The 19,602-nt window shown below is 48.4% G+C and overlaps 1 protein-coding gene across 2 annotated transcripts; it reads left to right on the forward strand.

Annotated features, from left to right (window-relative positions):
- The first annotated feature begins 703 nt into the window (after positions 1-703).
- MAP3K12 (mitogen-activated protein kinase kinase kinase 12) lies at positions 704-18,430 on the forward strand. 2 transcript variants are annotated; one of them, XM_031937750.1, is made up of 14 exons: positions 704-796; positions 10,734-11,214; positions 11,711-11,894; positions 12,108-12,299; positions 12,443-12,601; positions 13,009-13,167; positions 14,315-14,423; positions 15,067-15,176; positions 15,314-15,430; positions 15,609-15,746; positions 15,942-16,563; positions 16,775-16,845; positions 16,950-17,235; positions 17,588-18,430. In XM_031937750.1, the coding sequence occupies exons 2-14, from the start codon at positions 10,770-10,772 to the stop codon at positions 17,684-17,686; spliced, it is 2,691 nt and encodes an 896-aa protein (XP_031793610.1). In that variant the 5' UTR covers positions 704-796; positions 10,734-10,769; the 3' UTR covers positions 17,687-18,430. The 2 variants fall into 2 exon arrangements, with proteins under 2 accessions (XP_031793610.1, XP_031793611.1); XM_031937751.1 differs by having other exon boundaries at positions 16,950-17,202.
- Positions 18,431-19,602: the final 1,172 nt, after the last annotated feature.

Here is a 19,602-nt window from a genome sequence, read left to right on the forward strand (position 1 = left end):
AGTTGCAAAGGATGTGACCCGAGGTGTCCTGAGAGCGACGAAGCAGCTTGGAGAAAGGAGAGCGAGCCTGGGAAGCCCTGGAGGGGACACGGCCTGGAGTCGGGGAGCGGGGTGCAGTTAAATAAGCTGGGAGAGGTATAGGGCAAGGAGGGGCTAGGGAAGCAGAGAAGCCTGTACGGCGATCTAGGGCACTGATTTCGAATCTTGGAGGGAGGAGGCTGAACAAGGGAGATCCCGAGGCCTGGGGAAGCAACTTAAGGGTCGCGGGTGGGGGCGGGGGCGGGGGGGGGCGCTGAGGTCTGCGCGCTCTGGGGAAAACCATAGCGGGAGCCAATACCAGAGTTGCTGGGGGAGTTGGGGGAGGGGGCGGGGAGGGGTCTCCGCTCCAGGAGCGGGGGGATGAGCTAAAAGCTGGGCCGGGAAGGGAGCAGCGGGCTCCTTTAAGAAGCCGGCGGCTCCCGGCGCATCTCCCCCGCTCAGGGCGTGTCCGTCCCGGAGGGCCAGGGGCGGGGGCCTAGGAAGGAGCCCAGCTCGAGCCGAGTCGGGCTGGAGCCAGGCCGGCAGGGGAGTGGGGGTCAGGGGAAGGAGCCGCGAGCGCTGACAGCCGCGGCCCTGGACGCGCGGGCAGGAGCAGCGCCCGTGACACCGCCCCGGGTCCGGTCAGGGGCAGCGGGCGGGGGCGGAGGGAGGAGGAGGAGGAGGAGGGAGGGGTGGAGGCGAGGAGCCGAGAGCAGCATCCGGAGCAGAGCCGCAGCAGCGCCGCCTTTTGTGCTGAGGCCGCCGCCAAGCCCCCCAGGTAAGAGCTGATCGGGCGGGGGGTGGGGGCAGCGAGGGGAGAACGGAGGGGGGATGGAAGCGGGAATAGGGGGTCCCGGGGTCTGACGGGGGATGGGGACTGGAGGGGCGGGGCGCGGCGGGATGGGGCTGCGGGTGAGGGGGGGCGGGCTCTGGGAGCTTCTGGGGATGATGAGGATGGGAGAATGGAAGACCCAGGGTCATAGGGATGGGGATGGGGATAGAGATGGGAGAGCTGGAAATGGGAAGGAGGATGCTTGGGAAGGCACCGGAGGCTGATGGAGAAGATACGGGAGGCGGGTGGGGGTGGGAAGCTAGGACGGAATGGGGGTGAGGGGGAAGACCGGCACAAGGATCGTCCTCGGGACCGAATCTCACTTAGACAGGACCAGGCGCTGATGGAGGAAGAGGAAGGGATGCATCCCCTCTCCCCCCACACGCAGAGAGAGGGGAAGGGCAGGGCAAGGCCTGGTGCACCTGGAGACTGCAGGACCAAAGGCACCTGCCCCTGGATGCCTAGACCTTGGGCCCCTTGACATCCAACTGCTATGCTGCCCCCATCCCACTTCTAGCAGAATAGCTCTCCTCCGTCCAGCTGTTGCATCCCCTCCCCTCAATGTGACATTCATTCTCTTGCTTTCTCTCCCAGCTTTGGCCTTGGGTTCAAAGAAGACAGGAGTATAGAGGAAAGGGGAAAGGCTCATCAATAGGAGGAAGTAGGACATTAGGGTCTGAAGGAGCTGGATTTAAGAAGTGCAGGAAAGGATTCTCACCCATTGTAGCAGAGATTCAGTTATTCCCAGGGAAAATAAGCCAATCTCTGAATAGATTGGCCATTGGAGTTCTCTCTGACCCTCCGTTCCTATTTTCCCAGTGGGAAGGAAAATCCAACTAAATTTTCTCCAGCAACCCAGTTTGCTCTCAGGCTACAAATAATAGCTGGCATTTATATAGCACTTTAAACTTTACAAAGTGCTGGACATCTTACTTGTATCTTTAGTTGCTCTTTACAACAGCAGGTATGTACTATTATTATGCCCTATTTGACATCTAAGGAAACTGAGGCTGAGAGAGGCCACAGTGCTACCAGATGTCTGAGGCCAGATTCAAACCAGGTTCGTCCTTTCCCACTAGCTGCTCTAGTGAAGGGTTTTTCTCCCAATCCCTACCAGTGTTCCTATAGATATAGCCAACTTCCTTGATTCCAGGTTTGAGAACCGTTAATTTTGAATTAAATTCTGTTATGGACCTCTGAGCACATGGGGTTTTAGCCAGATTGGTGACACAGCTGGATTAATGAGAGAATGAAAATGACACAAACTAAGTTCCATTGCCAAGCGCTATCAGTCTTTCCTGTAAAGGTCTACCTAGAGGCACCCAGGTAGCCCAGTGGATAGCGCATGGACCTACACTTTCTGTGTGACTAAATCATTTAATCTGTCTGCTTCAGTTTCTTCCATTTTAAAGAGGAAAAGAATAAGCATTTATATAGCTTCTATTATATGCCAAGAATTTTATAAATATTATCTCATTTGATCTTTAAGCAATCTCGGGAGGTAGATGCTATCATTATCTCCATTGTATAGTTGAAGAAACTGAGGCAAATAGTTAAGTGATTTGCCCAGGGTCACAAGTAGTGAGTATCTGGGGTGAAATACAGGCCTACTGTTCAATTCTCTGTGCTATAAAGCTGCCTGTTATGTTAGGGATAATAACACCTAACTCCCATGAAAGTGAAATCATGATTATGAAAATCAAATGAGATATTTGTAAAGTGTTTAGTATACTATCTAACCATGCTAGATGCCACTTCCTTCCAAGCTCCCTTCCATCTTGCATGAGAGCCATATCTCTCTCTCAGCCCATCCTTGGGCAGGAGTTAGGAGTTAGGAGAGGCAGACTTTCACTACCAGAGTTGGCCCCCTCCCATGACTTACACAATGCCTTCCCCCAATTAAGACACTATGATCTGCTGGAAAGAAAGCAAGGAAATTGAATAAGTGCTTAGAGATCCTTAGGGGAGCAGCTCATTTTTAAAAAGAATTTGTCATTAATAGAAGACAGGCAGTAGATGGTGTAACAGAAAGAATGATGTACGAGTCAGGAGATCCTGGCCTGTTGCTAACTAGCCATATTTAATCTCTGTAAGCCTCAATGTTCTTATTTGTAAAATGATGAGATTGGACTAAATAGTTTCTAAGCCTCTCTCCTTAGGCATTTCCCTACTGTCTTATAAATCTCAGATTCCTGGTCCTTAGTAGCCTTGGCTTTCCTCAAAAACCATTCTGTTCTTTCCTTCTTTGGTCCAGGGAGACTAAGGTAGTGCAGGGGATCTATCTGACCCCTAAAAAAGGAATGTGGCCAACAAGATCCTTGGCTCTTCTCCACTCTATTCACAATCATTCTCTGCCGCCCCTCCAATTTAGGGTCATTCCTGGAGGCCCAGCCTCCATCTGTTTCATGAGCCCCTTTGGGAGATGAGAGGGGGAAGGGAGAGTCTCCTATAATGATTCAAGAAGAGTTAATTTAGAAGAAAGAACCATCAGATTCCCTTTGAGATTTCCATTCTTTTTCTTCTTCCTATCCTTACTCCCACCTCCTGCATCTTCCCTCCTTTTTGCCTATTTCTATGGGGAAGAATCACTTCATCTATAGTTGTTGTGCTATATTGAACTTTTAGGAGGACTCTCAGCAAAAAATCCCAGGGAAAATAGGAGGTACAAAGCAAGAATGGCAAGAACAGACCCCAAAACAGACTGATGAATCCTGAATCCTGTCAAAACAACTGCCCCATCACAGATGTTTCTGAATTTGGTACTAAGATCCCCAAGATATCCCATAAAAGACAGAGGGGTGAGAAAGACAGAAAAATTGATAATAAAAGGTTCAACTGTTCCAATGTAGGATAAGATCATCGGTTGAAATACACCATTAGAGGATGTTAGACTTTGAGTCAGAAAGACTTGAAATGAACTTGGGCTCCTGGTACTTCTATGTGGTGAGACCCATAGAAGTCCTGTAAACTTACTAAGTTGCAGTCTTGTATTCTGCCTTTTTGTGCCCAAGAAATCAATCTGAGCATACCAGAAGGCTTGTGGAAATGAGAACTGTGGAAGAGACTCTTCAAAGAAAAATTGATGGGCTCCTAGATTATAATCTTCTTGAGGGCAGGGACAGTACCATACTGATCTCCCAAAGTACCATAGTAGTCACTCAGTATTCATATTCTTCCATTTACACATGGAGTGAGAAAAGCTGGTAAGAAGGCAAAATAGGAGGAAAGGAATTGGGGATGGAAAATAAATCAGCATGCTGTAATGAAGTGGAAAGACCTGGGTGTGAGTTTGGCCACCTGTGAGTTTGGCAAGTCTTTGACCCGTCTCTTAGATTGTTTTCTTCTCCTTCTGATCTTCATGTTGCTTAGAGGAATACCTGTAAGGAAAGTGCTCTGTATACTCAAAAACTTCCTTCTCTCCACCCTGTACCCCATGCATCAAGAAAACCCTGTTCCCTTCTCCCCTAGATCCTCCCACAGTGATACCTCAGTAATGGAGATTTCACCCTATTTCCACCCTTAATAAGCCACCAGATCTTTTTGGAAGTAAAGAAGAGGGGATTCAAGTAGATGTTCCCCCTGCAGTATGGAAGCTCCTCCTGGTCTGCCTGCTCCATTGCTCCAACATGGAAGCTAAGAAGTATCTCAGGCCCTAAGCATTGGGAATCTGGACTTGGAGGCTACCCCTGATTCTACAAGGTGTCTGAGACTGGATTTATTCAGGTCTTCTTGACTCCTGGCTCAGCACTGTACTAGCCAGTCAGTTACCTCCAAACAAGGGGATTTTCCTCTCCACTAAGAGGCACTCAAGAGTCTTATAGGTCCTAAGTGGCAGACTCAGGATTTGAATCTGGGTCCTCTGGCTAGAAATCAGGAAAGCAACCATGCAACTCTGCTTCTTGCATACATTTAGAAAAGATCCAGCATCCCCACAAGAATTTCACTCAGTGTCCTCAAAGGTCTTTGGGATTTGGGGAAATGAGGGATGTATATTTATGGATCTCTTCTTTGTTACTTTTCCTTTATTTATTTATTTTGCAAGGTAATTAGGGTGAAGTGACTTGCCCAGGGTCACAGTAATATATAGGGGAAGTTAGATGGCATAGTAGATATAGCTCTGCCACTTACAACTGAGGGATGTTATACTAGTCTCTGCCTCTCTCTGGGGCTTAGTTCCTCAAATATAAAACTGAAATTTGACCCCATAATTATTAAGGTCCCTTTCAGGGTGACAAGGCAAGAGGGCACATCAAGGCCCAAGGAAAAAGAAAATACAGAGTCCAAAATCTGAACTTGATGTCCTGGGCTTCTCACCTAAAATCCCAAGGCAACCAATTGGGTTGGGTTGGAATTGGGTTTCAATGATCATAATTAGCCCCCAAAGAAACCCTAAAAGTCATCTTATCCAAGCTTATCAAAAAGTAGCAGGGAGATGATGAGAGATGGATTCAGTAGCCCAGAAAGGAAGTGACAGAATTAGAATTCAAAGTTAGCTCTGTAAATTCTACATCAAGCTTCCAGAACCAAGCCTGGAGAGAGAGGCAAAGAGTATTCTTAGGATCCAGACTGATAGGGATTCCAGATATAAATTTATATGCAGAAATAAGAAAAGAGCTCTTCATTTTTCTGCTTATTTCATCCCTAATCTGCCCATCCAACAGGGATTGAGGGATTTTAGATTAAGAGATGCAATGAAAATATCTGATGTTCTGTTGCAGTATGATTGACATGGGTTTGGGGTTTTTTTGTTTTTTTGTTTTTTTTTTTTCAAATTATAACTTTTGAAGACTGCTCCATTAGCTTGTGGAAAGGGGGAAAATAAATAATAACCCATGTGTCTCTAATGACTTAAATCTGATGAGTACCTTGTGGCGTAGGCAGTGCAAGCATTATTATCCACACTGCTTTGGGGGAAAATAAGGCTGAGGTGACCTTCCAGGGTCACACAGCTAGCTGGTGGAGAGGGTGGATTTGAACTCAAGTCATCTAATTCAATTCGCTGGGGAGGTAAAGCCAGCAAAGCAGAGACGCTCCCTCACAGAATGTCTCTCTGCCTTTAATATTAAACTGGGAGTTCCTGGAGAACAGGGGCTGATTTTACCTTATTTTGAATTTCAGAGTTTAGCATAGTGACTGGCACATGGTAGGTGCTTAATTTCTGGTGGACTGAGTTCAACATTTGTGTCCAGTAAATCTTTAGCAGAGGCAAGGTGGCATAAGTGGAAAGAGATCCAGGCTCCAAACCAGGAAGACTGAGTTCAAGTCATGCCCCCCTCCTCCCCATCACCACTACCACTCCCACCAATACTGACTCTGTGACCCTGTTAGAATCTTTTAGCCCCCTCTATGTGCTGGGCAACACCCTAAGCCTGGAAGTTTCAGAGAGAGTGCCTGACTGCATTGGTGGAGGGAATATCCTCATCTAGGAGTTCTCTATACCAGTGAAATCACAAGTGTCCAGTCCCTGTCCCCAGATTTTCATTACCTCTCTGTGCAGTATTTCCTGTGCTAACCCATCCCTGAGGACCATGCACACAGATAGGCATAACACAGAGTGGGCAGAGAAGACAAAAGGGAGATCCAGTCAAACAGCTCCGGAAACAAAGGGGGAGGGATGAAGGGGTACCAGTAATATTTGAGTAAGGCCACAGCCAAGGGATTCTCAGGGGCAGGATTCTCTGAAGACTTGGTGCCTCGGGGAAGCCTTCAGGAGAGTTGACTTTGGAAAGAGAGAAATGAGTGCATTTCCCTGCGTGGTGGGGAGAGCCCCAATTTGCTTATGTCTGGGTGCTTTTCACCTAAAAGAGGAATGCTTTAAGTAGCTTTGGAGACTGCTCAGAAACCTGGTGACTAGTACAAGATTCAGCAAACAGCCAGTAGTCAATGAATGTTGACAACAAAATAACAGACAGTGACCTCCTCCGGCTGTTCTGCGGGGACCCTAACTCTCTAAATAATTGATGAGCTAGGAAGTAGCCCCTCCCTCTCCTGGGGTGACAGAGTGGCTTGTGCTGGGGACTTTCCTCCATCCCCTCCCCATTGGCGCTTATTCCAAGGTCTCCCTGCGGGCAGTAAGGCACTTGGACTCAGCTGGCAGAGCAGAACAGGCGAAAGGAGCAGCTTTTAGTGGGAATGAGGAGGTGGGGTGGGGAAAGAATGGAAAAGGGTTTCCTTAGTCTGGTTCGACCCCACTTCCTCCGGTCCCTTACCTGGACACCCTCTGTGTCTAGCCTGGGAAAAGCTTAATGACAGTTGCCAACTGCCAGGGACAGGATCCGAACCTGATTTCCATCAGGGGTCCCCAGCCCACCCCATTCCCTAAGTCCCCCGCTCTACCCCCCTTTAAGCTGCTGCACAAACAAGCAGGTGGCACAGCTTCCCTCCTTTCCTGCCTCCCCAGCCACAGAGCCCTGGATACAGAGAGGGGCCCTGGGGAGAGGGCCTGAGCATCAGGGAGCTTTGGTTTTCTGAGTGTCTCGCCGTATCTGCACGCATCTCACTGTGCGATGGGGAGGAAAGGGGAGGGACCTGCCGCCTTTGGCTGGGCCGCGACCGTGCCCGGGGGAGATGAGGATTGGGAAAATCCGGCAAACTCAGACCCTGGGTTAATGTTTTTAGATGGGGGTGGTCCCTGGCCTCCCACCTGTCGTTATTGCTGTCGGGCTCGCCCTGCCCCCAAACGCAAATAACGAGAACGCGTTTCTCCAGTAAAGTTTCCTCCTCACCCTTTAATGCAAGTATGTAGTGTCAGGATGATCATCGTCCCACCCAAGAGGGATTTGCACTCGGTCAGCCCGTGGCTAGGACTCTGAGGTGGGATTCTCTCCTGGCTCAGGCTTCCCGGCCCTGCCCGTGACCCAGACCCTGCAGGAGAAGACGCGGGGCACAGAGGGGACAGGCAGCGGGGGATTGGGAAGGCGCGGATCTGGAAAGAGACGGACCCACGGGAGGACCGAAAAGGCGAGAGAAGCTTAGGGCCGGCGCTCTCCGCTCCCAACGAGGCTGGAAGGGGGCGGGTTAAGAAGCTAGGCTCCGCCCCCAACCGGGGTGGCCGTTCACGTGACCCCTGGTCTAATCTTGTCCCGGTGACTTCACGCGCCGCCTCTGGCCCCGTCGCCATAGTTACCCAGCAGCACCCCAGGCGTTTTCCCCAATCTGTCTCCCTCCCCCCGCCCCATCAGGCACAGCCAATCTTAGCTTCTCCCCTCCCCCACGTGCCCTGGGTACCCACGTGACTGGTGAGCCCCGCTACCCGGGGGACCCGGACAGTACCTTCGGAGGAGAGTTTGCAGGAGCCCCAGGGACGGGCCCGGCCCACGTCACCTTTTCTCACGCCTCAGTTACTCCTGACTAACAACCTTCTCTCTTGACTCCTCTCCAAGGATCCCCCAGTGCCCAGGAAGGTTCCTCTAGCCGGGCTTGCAGGAACCCCCGGAAGGGAACTGGAGCTGAGCGGCGGGTGGAGACGGGATTGCCGGAGGCCCCAGCCCCCGTCCTTACAGTCTCTGTTTTCACGTAGCTTTGCACGTGCCTTCATAAACGCTCAAGCCAACAAGCATTAAGCGCCAACTCTGTACCGCGCTCTTTGCTAAACGGTGCGGAGGCCAAGTCAGAAACCGGGCTCTGCCCTCAGTCTAACGAGGGGAGACGGAGGATTGGGATGAGGGGGGGGTGTGTCCGGAGGTGAGATCCGAGATGAAGTGCATGCCCGACGGCGGGGCAGCGGGTGAAAACGCGCGGAGTCCAGAGGCGGCCCCGTTGGGTTCTGCCTCTGTATCCGAGCGCTGGCTCTGGAGTCGGGAGGACCGCTCTCACATCCTGCGTGCATTACTTCCCGGCTCTCCCACCCCGAAGCTCCCAGCACCTCCCTCGTAGCCTCCACTTCTCGCCGGGGCCTCCTGAACTTGTTCCACCCGCAACCTCAGTTATTCAGGCATAGGGAATAGGTATCCAGATCATTTACTGATAATATATCTTAAGTTTACTGTCCCCACATTCAATTACGCTTTTCCATGCAAGAAGTTTTAATCTAAAGGACCCTCGAATTGCACTGAGTCAGTAAACCCAAGTGCAGATAAAAATAGCCAACAAATGTTTGTGTGGCTTGGGGCAGATCACTATTAATAAAGTTACGATTTCAATAATATGATAGTAATTCAGGGGCTGAAATGAAAATGCCCTTGAGAAAGGAGAGGGAGGAATTCCGGAAGCCAAGCCCTAGAGTGTTTTTGTAGATAAGACCCATTCAAGGCAGTAAATCTGTGCCCAAGGACAACTGTCATAGTATTAAAAGTGGGATCCTGAGATCTTCAGGGAAAGAACTCTCCCAGAAGACTAGGGAGGGAAAATGGGTCCAAGAGTTTTATAAAGGATTGGAGACCAAGAGAAAGGGCATAGAATGAGGATGTAGACAATGGGGGGAATCTCCCACCGCCATCACCCCTAGTGCACACAAATGTCCTGAGCTTTGAGGAGTGCAGGAAGAACAAAACATACCCCTCTCCTCTTAACCTTTCCCCTCCCTTATACTGAGCCTCCAGTCTAAAGGGTGATATAGGGAACATCCCAAGGCACAACTCATCCTGCCTATGATATATATGCATATGTCATGGATTGTGAATTTTCAGTCCTGTCCTATGATGTATTGTGTCGTCATTTCAGTTCTGTCCCGACTTTGTGGACAGGGCTTTTCTTGGCAAATACTGGGATATTTTGCCATTTCCTTCTACAGCTAAGTCTACTGCTCCACCTTAGCTGACATATATGTATTGTATGTACATGTGTATATCAATCACATCTATAGTTTGCAAAGCACTTTACATTTTATCTTATTTAATCCTCACAACCACTTAGTATTTACTATTAGTCCCATTTTACAGGTGAAGAAACTGATTCCATGATCCCATAAACTTGAGTGCTTAAGTCTGTATGACTAGCTCTTACAAATATGCTCCCCCCACCCCCAATAATCCTAAGAGGTCTGAAATCTGTTTTACTGACACCCCCATTTTATAGATGAGAAAACTAAGATGGTGGGGGTGAGTACTGTGTCTAATTTGTAGAATTTGAATGGAAATGGAGGCAAAGAAACTGATTCTAGGGCTGTGCTTTAGTGCTTGGTGACTTTGTCTTTTAAAGCAACATATATTTGTTGAATGAGTAAAGAGCTTGCTCTATACCAAATCTCTATTAACTTTACCAATGAAGCATCACAGATACAAGTGTTCCAACTATCAACATTTGTATTTAAGTAGCTAGTCTGTGCCGTGTTCTAGGAATACAGAAATGGAACAGTCCCTGCTCTCAAGGACCTTAGACTCAAGACAGTTGGGGGGAAAAAGGTGTCCAAATGAGAGGCAGCCTACACAAAACTTTCACCACCACAGGACCAATTTAGTCAGCTCCTCTAAGTTTCAAGTCTATGTATTTAAGCCGTCTGGCAGGTATGCATTTAAAAAGAAGCATGATTATTAGTTACCTAAAGGAGGAGGAAGTATAGTTATTAATCATATTTACATGAAAAATGTAGTACAGAGGTGGCAACTGAATGGTCCAAGAATGTCTTTTGAAGGAAATTTGGACGGCAGTTACCCGAGATTGGTGTAGCAACTATTTTAACCCATCATCCCCTAGGGAGATTAGAAGCACAAGGCATGCTATCTGGATATCTATAGTGCCTTCAGGTACCCTTCCTCCTAAGTGTAGCCCAGTTCTCTAAAGCTACAGCTGAAAGAGACTCTAATTTAGCTAATATCTACATTCAAAGCAAGTGACCATCTAAGTTTGGTGCTATCAGGTATTTCTACCTTTAGTTGTGAGTAAATAGACCTCTAGATGTGAGCTATCCTTCCTACCAGGTTCTGATGGCTCTTATCCCCCACAGGGCAGCCTCTTCTCCTTCCCTTCCTCCACTCAAGCAATGGCCTGCCTCCACGAGACTCGAACACCCTCACCCTCCTTTGGGGGTTTCATGGCAGCCCTAAGTGAGGCCTCAGTTCGAAAACTTGATCCAGATACTTCGGACTGCACTCCAGAGAAAGACCTGACCCCTACCCAGTGTGTGTTGAGAGATGTGGTGCCCCTAGGTGGGCAAGGGGGGAGTGGGCATAGTCCTTCCCCAGGTGGGGAAGCCCCCACAGAGGCCTTTGCCAACAGTGTCCTGCAATTGCATGAGCAGGAAGCTGGGGGCCCAGGAGGGGCTGCAGGGCCCACCGAAGGCCGGACACCCCGGTTCCGAGCTGATGAAGTCAGGCTGCAGTGCCAGAGTGGCAGTGGCTTCCTGGAGGGCCTCTTTGGCTGCCTTCGTCCAGTCTGGACCATGATTGGCAAAGCTTATTCCACAGAGCACAAGCAGCAACAGGAAGGTAGGTTGAATGCTTGCTTCTCCTTCCTTGTTCCGAGATACTGACCTTTCCTCTTCTCCATTCTCTGTTCAGCAGGGTTCTAGCCACCTAATTCCCTCCTGCACTTGGCTTTTATTCCCCATTAGCCTATGCAATGTTCTGGGTTTCTGGTTCTTCCCTCTGAAGCCCTATCTGGATAGAAAATGGTCTCAGAGAGCTGTGTCAGAGGCCCTGAGTGAGGCTTTGGGAAGTTAAGGGGAAATGATACCCAAGTTTCACTCTTCCATAATCTCCTAAAGTTCCCCATCTGACAAAGACACTTGCTGATTTATTACCCATCTGTGGTACCTCAAAATCTGGGCCCTACTTGGTAATTACTAAAGAGTCAGACATATATCTAATTGATTTTCCTCTCAAGCAACTTAAAATCTTCAAGTTTCAGGGTAATTTTCAAGTCTCCCTAACCCCCAATGTCTCAGTCCCATGTTTTTCCTGATCCAATTTCCTCCTCCTATAGATCTATGGGAGGTGCCCTTTGAGGAGATCTTGGACCTGCAGTGGGTGGGCTCTGGAGCCCAAGGTGCTGTATTCCTGGGGCGTTTCCATGGGGAAGAGGTAGCTGTGAAGAAGGTTCGGGACCTGAAGGAGACTGACATCAAACACCTTCGGAAACTCAAACATCCCAACATCATCACCTTCAAGTAAGGAGGAAACCCTGACTTGGTGGGGGACCCAATAGCATTACAGGTGGGAGTGGGTCACCAGATAAGAAACATTTCAAGAAAAGAGGGGGAAATTGTTCCTAGGAGAACAGGTTCCCAATATGATCTTTGTCAAACCAGGAAAAGGGAGCCTCCCTTTGTAGTCTTGAGGTAGGACACTGACCCACTAGACTCCCCTGGATCCTTTTCCAGGGGTGTATGCACCCAGGCTCCCTGCTACTGTATCCTGATGGAGTTCTGCGCCCAGGGCCAATTATATGAGGTACTGCGGGCAGGACGTCCTGTTACCCCATCCCTGTTGGTTGACTGGTCTATGGGAATTGCTGGAGGGATGAACTACCTGCATTTGCACAAGATCATCCACCGAGACCTCAAATCCCCAAAGTAAGTAAAGGACTGAGAGATAACCAACCCCTTTCCCAATTTCTGTAATTGCCTGACCTAGGCCCTACTACCTTAAGTAATGACGGCCCTCACCTCTGTCCCTCTGGACTCTTCCTGAAGTGACTGACCCCTTTCCCTGCTAGCATGTTGATCACTTATGACGACGTGGTCAAGATCTCAGACTTCGGAACATCCAAGGAGCTCAGCGACAAAAGCACTAAGATGTCATTTGCAGGGACAGTGGCTTGGATGGCCCCAGAGGTGATCCGGAATGAACCTGTATCTGAGAAGGTGGACATTTGGTGAGGGCCAGGTTGGGGTGGGAGCCAGGAAATGAACAGCATGTCTAACCACAGGGGAATAAAGGAGAGTGGGAGCCTAGAAATGAGCAAGGAGAGGCAAGCTTGGTGAGCTTCCCTCACTGCCTACTCCACCAGAGGATCTGAGGAGGTGGAACAAAGGGAAATGCACTGTTCAGGACACTGAACAGCTTGGGCTGAGAAATGTGGCTTTTCCTCAGATGGTGGGGCAGGGACAGGATGGGGAAGAGGAGGGGAGAGCTCATGTTCAGTCACTTACCTAGAAGTGGGAAGGTGAAAGACGTAAAACAACTTGTCCCGAGCAGGAAAGGGGAGAGAAAAAATGTTCTGTGGGACATGGACCTGGAGTGTGAAAGTTCCCTCCCTAAGGCTTCCTTTCCCTGGGCCAGGTCATTTGGAGTGGTGCTATGGGAGCTGCTGACTGGTGAAATCCCCTACAAAGATGTGGATTCATCCGCTATCATCTGGGGTGTGGGCAGTAATAGTCTTCATTTGCCTGTGCCATCCAGTTGCCCTGACGGTTTCAAGATCCTTCTCCGCCAGTGCTGGTGAGACCAAGGTCCAGACCTCAGTAGTAAGATTGTAAGAACGCATAAGGCATGAAATCTTAAGTGTGAGGGGCTGGAAACAAGAAAAACTGGTTGAGAAGGAGAAACAAAGGGTGAATGGGTCTGGAACCTAAAGTGGAGGGTATGGATGCTAAGAACTAGGGTGCTGGACCTAAAAGGCAATGCAGAATAGAAATCGCTATACTCCTGGGCTTAGGAAAGTGAAACTGGAAATCAAATCTAGTTCTTGAGGAACTAGAGACAATAAAGAAAAAATGAAAAACACTCTTGAGACAGCAGGGTTAGAACCCAGAATTAAGAGGAATCAGAATGACATTTGCTTAGAGACCACAATTATTGATAGGACTTAGAACTGGAAGGGCCCTTAGAAACTGCCCAGTCTCTTATATTGGAGAGATATAAACTACATAAGGAGAAATCTCAAAGTTGTGGATCACTCAGACATCCAGCAAATATTAAACACACATACAAAGCTGTATAAAATGTTAATTGCAAACTGGCACTCCTTTTAATCATTCAGTCTTCTAGTGGAGACACATACACCACTAAGCCAAACTAGAATATAGAGAACAGAGGGGAATGTTTGGAGGGCAAGGAGGCAGCAGAGAAGGCTTTCCAAGATGCTTAAGCTAGACTTGGAAGACTGGCCAGAATAGAGATCATCAAGAGGAAAGGAAAGCTGGGTGGTACAGTGAACGGAGGAGCTGGAGTCAAGAGTTGCGAGTTCAGATTAGACCTGCGTCTCGCCTCAGTTTCATCTGTAAAATAAGCTAAAATAAATGGCAAACTTTCCTAATATCACTACAAAGAAAGCCCAACTTGGGGCCATGAAGTTGTTTGCAACTGAAAAAACTAAAAGCATGGGGGGGGCCATGCTGGTAAAAGACCAATTTGATGACCATGGGATGAATCAGAGGCTTGGAGACAAGATGAAAGTGGTGATACTAGTTCAGGCCCAAAGTCAGTGGGAACTTGCTTACAATCAGGTAATAATCCTGAGGACATGCCAGAACCCAGATGGATTTTGGGGTGCAATGGGGACCGATTTCTTACCTTGTCAAGGTCTTTACAATGCCAATCCTGCAAGTTTCCTTTGTGTACCTTCCATGTTTCTTTCGTCTTCCAGGAATAGCAAACCCAGGAACCGGCCTTCATTTAGGCAGATCCTACTGCACCTGGACATTGCCTCAGCCGATGTGCTCTCCACACCGCAAGAAACTTACTTTAAATCCCAGGTGGGTTGGGATACACCAAATTACTCATCTGCTCTCCCTGTTTCCTTCCAAGAACTGACAGCCAAGTTTTGAGTTAAGACATTTCTGGGGCCATTAAAAGTTGGGACAGAGTCCTTCCTATCTCAACTCACACTTTAGTGACTTCAAAGAAAAATCCTTGGGTGGTGGCTTCCTTTGATTTACATTATGCAACTGTTTTGTAAGCACATCTGACTTGGAGTAACGAGATGAACTAAGGACTGGACTCACACCAGGGAGCCTCAACTTAAAATCCCGATTGCAAATTAACTGTGGCATGTTTCTCTGTCAAATGGGGTGAATACTTGCAGTGTCTGCTTCATTGAGGCATAGTATCATACATAGTAGAGTATCAGCATTCCCACTCTGACTCAAGACACATTGGTCATGTTCAGGACAAGTCAGGTCTTTTTTATTACTCCAAAATGGACTTGCTACAAGGAGCAAGTAAATATCTGCACTGGTACCTGTGCCATTACCTTGCATGGCATCTCTCTGCAGTCTAAGGCGGTCCTGTCCCTGCAAACATCCTTCTGCCCAGTAAGTTCAAAGGACAGACTTCCTTTTGGGGGCTGTTCGAGGAAACTCACAGGGCTTCTCTCTCTCACCACCTTCTCCCCCTCAGGCAGAGTGGAGGGAAGAAGTGAAGCTGCACTTTGAAAAGATCAAATCTGAAGGCACCTGTCTACACCGGCTAGAGGAAGAGCTGGTGACTCGGAGGAGGGAAGAGCTCAGGTATGGGGACAAATAGTACCACCCACAGAAGGGGAAGGCCCGCTCAGTCGCAGCCCTTTAAGCAATTGACCAAGAGATGTTGAGACAGGGTAGGAAGCAGGAGCAGTTTTAAGATGATCCCTGTACACTCTGATTAGACATGCCTTGGACATCCGGGAACACTATGAAAGGAAGCTGGAACGTGCCAATAATTTGTACATGGAACTGAATGCACTGATGCTACAGTTGGAACTCAAGGAGAGGGAGCTGCTGAGGTAACCCACAAGAAGGCCCTTACCCCATCCTACCTGTCTGTGCCCTCACCACCCCTCTACCAAACCCAACTGGCATAAACTTCTTGGCTACCCTGTTGCCCCAACCCTTAGTCCCCTATGGGTCCCTGCTGAGCCCATGTTCTCATGTGCCTAGCTGAGTGGGTGCCTGGATTCTTAGGCGGGAGCAGGCCTTGGAACGGAGATGCCCAGGGTTCCTGAAACCACACCCTCCCCGAGGCCTCCTGCATGGCAACACTGTGGAGAAGCTCATCAAGAAGAGGAATGTTCCCCAGAAGCTGTCACCTCACAGCAAGAGGTGGGGTCTGAAGGATGGAGGCAGGGGATGAGGGTTGGAATGCTTCCCTGGTCAAGGGCAAGGGCCAGGAAAATGAGAATCCTGAACACAAGATGGGGTTGACAAGATGCAGGAGATAACCAAGTTGCCGACTATCTTAGGAATGGTTTTTGACCCTCTTCTCCTTTCCCTTCCCCATCTTCTCTTCCCCCTCAGGCCAGATATCCTCAAAACAGAATCCTTGCTTCCTAAGTTAGATGCAGCCTTGAATAGTGTTGGCCTCCCTGGATGCCCCAAGGGGCCACCCTCTCCAGGACGGAGCCGTCGGGGGAAAACCCGTCACCGAAAGGCCAGCTCCAAGGGCAGCTGTGGTGACCTGCTTGGTTTTCGGGCCTCTGTACCTAATCCTGAACCTGGGGGGCCAGGAAACCCAGGGAATTTAGGAGGGGGACCCTCAGCTTGGGAGGTCTGCCCACCGGCCCTTCGAGGCCTCCATCATGACCTACTCCTCAGAAAGATGTCATCTTCTTCCCCTGATCTACTATCAGCTGCATTGGGAGCCAGAGGCCGAGGGGCAGGAGGGGGAGCCATGGAGCCCAGCTCTCCCCCTCCAGCCCAGGAAGACACCCCTCCCAGTGAGGGATCAGCTCCTGGTTCCACCAGTCCAGATTCACCTGGAGGAGCCAAAGGGGAGCCCCCACCAGCTGGGGGACAAGGAGAAGGTTCGGGACTGCTGGCTTCTAGCAGAGAAGGGACTGCTGGAAGAGCAAACAGGGCTGGAAGCCAGCACCTGACCCCAGCTGCACTGCTGTACCGAGCTGCGGTCACTAGAAGCCAGGTGAGGTATGGGCAGAGGTCTGGAGCAACCACTTCCTGTTGCCCTTAACCTTGCTCGGTCCACATGCCTCCTGATCCCAAGTCCCGGGGGTGCCTAGCTCCACATGTCTTCTGTTCCCTTTTACTGCCCTTCCCCAATCAGGACACCCTCCCCTATAGAGTCCCCATTATCAGTCCAGATCTTCAACCAAGTACTTTCTCCTCCCCCAAAGAAACGTGGAGTATCCTCAGAGGAAGAGGAAGGAGAAGTAGATAGTGAAGTGGAATTGCCCACAAGACAGAGGTGAGTGTGAAATACAAAATAGCAAAGACTGTCTGCTTAATGGGTGAACTGCACAATAACACCTTCAATCCAACCCCAACCCACCCTCATCTTTTGGCTCATAGGTGGCCACAAGGCATGAACAAACGGCAGTCACTATCCACCTTCAGCTCAGAAAACTTGTCTGACGCAGAGGAAGGTACAGCTAGTGAGCCATCGCCCAGTGGCACACCTGAGGTGGGCAGTACCAACACCGATGAGCGGCCTGACGAACGGTCAGATGACATGTGCTCTCAGGGCTCTGAGATCCCACTGGACCCACCTGCTCCAGATGGAGCCCTGGGGCATGAACTGGGCTCCCAGCCCAATCCACAGGAGGTGCAAAACCAACCCCTACTCACAAGGGAACAGGTGGGATGTGAACAGGGGAATATACAGGAAAGGGGAGTGAGTGGTTTAGGAGCACCCTGAAGAATCAAGAGTTATCAACAGAATTGACTAGTCTTAGTAGATGGGATCAGACAACATTAACAGGAGCCTGAGGAACAGAGATCAAGAGAAGATCAGAATATTTGGAAAATAGGGATGAGAAAATGAAGCACGAGAATATTAAGGGTAGCAAATCTAAATCGAGGCTAGACACTAGGATGCATGCCAGATTACAGATGCTGACATGACACCAACCATGAAAAATAAGGTCTCGAGTCTCAGACTTGTCTCTGAACAGTGAAACTCATTACCTTTTAATTCTCCTCTTTCCCAGGGCATCCTCAACTCTGAGGACTCAGACTTCGATAGCACGGAACTGGATAACTCAGGCAGTGCTGATGCCCTGCAGCCTCCTGCCTCCCTCCCTCCATGAATGCCACCCTTGCCCAATGTATAGAGAAATATTTATATAAATTATATATATTCGACACATATTCAACAGAGAAAAAAACAGGGCTGCTCCAGCCTGACATCAGGATTGTGGTTGCTTCCCCCCAACATCCATCTAGACTTGGGGAAGATTGGTATCTATGGAGATAGGCTCAGCCTATGAACCTACATACCCATTTCCATGGTCAGCTGGCTGTCTCTGGGGTAGAAAAATTAAAAAACCTGTTATTCCCCCCTCTTCAGCCTCACCCTATCTTAAAAGTCTTGGGGGTAGGGGCAGGGCAACTGCCTAACACTGCACTTTTTTGTTTATTACCCTGTTTACAAATTTTGCACTTGGGAGGAGAGAGGCCAGGACTGAATCCTCTCCTCTGAGGCTTCTCAGGTGATTATTCACCCTCCCTCCCTTTTTTTAAAGCTCCCCACCCACCCCAATGGCTAAAGGACTCAGGAGGAAGGAGAAGCAGTATAAGAGCATGTGATGATGGCTCAGGCCAGGAAGATGAAATTATGTGGACCTCTGTACCCAGTCCAACTGCCTTTTGGGGGTGGGACTATGTCACTGTTGTTAACTCCTGTAAGATACCTTGAAATATAATCAATCCATGCAGGCTCAACTGTTGAGTTTTCTTGTCAAGTGGGAGAACTACAGAGTAAGGGAGTGCAGAACTGGAGATGGGGGTTAAATGATTGTCTTGCAAAAATGTGAAAAGTTGAAAACAGCAGAACTTGAAAAACTTGATTAGAATCTTTTTTTTTTCTAATTTTTTTCCTAATCAATCAAAAATTGATTAGAATCCATCAATTGCAACCAAGTCTGAATTAGATTTGCCTGTATTTCATATTACCCCTTTTTACGAGGTATCATGGAAAAATCCTAGAGAAGCTAAAATGATTATCTTTACAACCAGGCTTCCTCACTTGGAAAGACTCTAAGGCAGTTTGGGGAGGGGGTGATAAGGGGAAGGGGACTTTAATCAACACATGTTGAAAGAACCATATTCTGGCTATGTCAGTCCCACTATTCAGGTACTCGTGCCCAGGCAATTGAAACATTTTGTCTTACCCCCCACCCCTTGGTTAATATTTTCAGCGGCGGAGATTGAAAAGGTGGAACCGGATGCTTCCCAGTGACCCAAATGAATACTAGATATTACTCCCCTATACTGCAGCAAGTTCTATTTTCCTTCTTATTATTAGATCTAGTTCTCAAACTAGATCTCTGGCATAACAGAGGCTTAACCAATGAGCCAATGATGGCAAATTATGTATGGTGGGTCTCATAGCTTTTCTTAGGGAATGAAATAAACAAGCTTCCTCTCCCACTATCCAATGGAAAAATAACTGAAACCGAGGTTACATGGGAAGATCAAGAATCCTGATCAATCAGCTTTGGAGACTTAAGTCTGAGGCAAAACAGAAGAGATGAAGGCAACATTTTTGGTTGGGGAAGGGCTCTATATTCCAATCCTCAATGACTGGGATTCCGGATCCCACAGTGATTCAGGTGAGAGGGACACAGACAGAAGGGAGTTTAACAGGAATAAAACCCACATGAAGCACCGTGGCATCCAGTTTCTATTCACAAGGAAAAAGCTCCAGTCCATCTTTTAATTTTTTTTTGAAAAATTCCTGACATTACAGAACTAAACTGAAATGTATTAATATTCCACTCTTACATTTCAATGACAAAAACAGAAAAAAAAATTCATGAGCCCAAAAAAAAAAAAAAACCAAAAAAAAAAAAAAAAAAAAAAAAAAAAAAAAAAAAAAAAAAAAAAAAAAAAAAAAAACCAAAAACAAAAAAAAATAAAAAAAAAACAGGGAGAAGCTTATAAAACTAAATATGGTTCTCAGCGTTAACGGCTGAACAGAGAAAGGAATTAAAACGCTGTAATT

This window comes from Sarcophilus harrisii, chromosome 5 (assembly GCF_902635505.1).
Source record: "Sarcophilus harrisii chromosome 5, mSarHar1.11, whole genome shotgun sequence".
Classification (NCBI taxonomy): domain Eukaryota; kingdom Metazoa; phylum Chordata; class Mammalia; order Dasyuromorphia; family Dasyuridae; genus Sarcophilus; species Sarcophilus harrisii.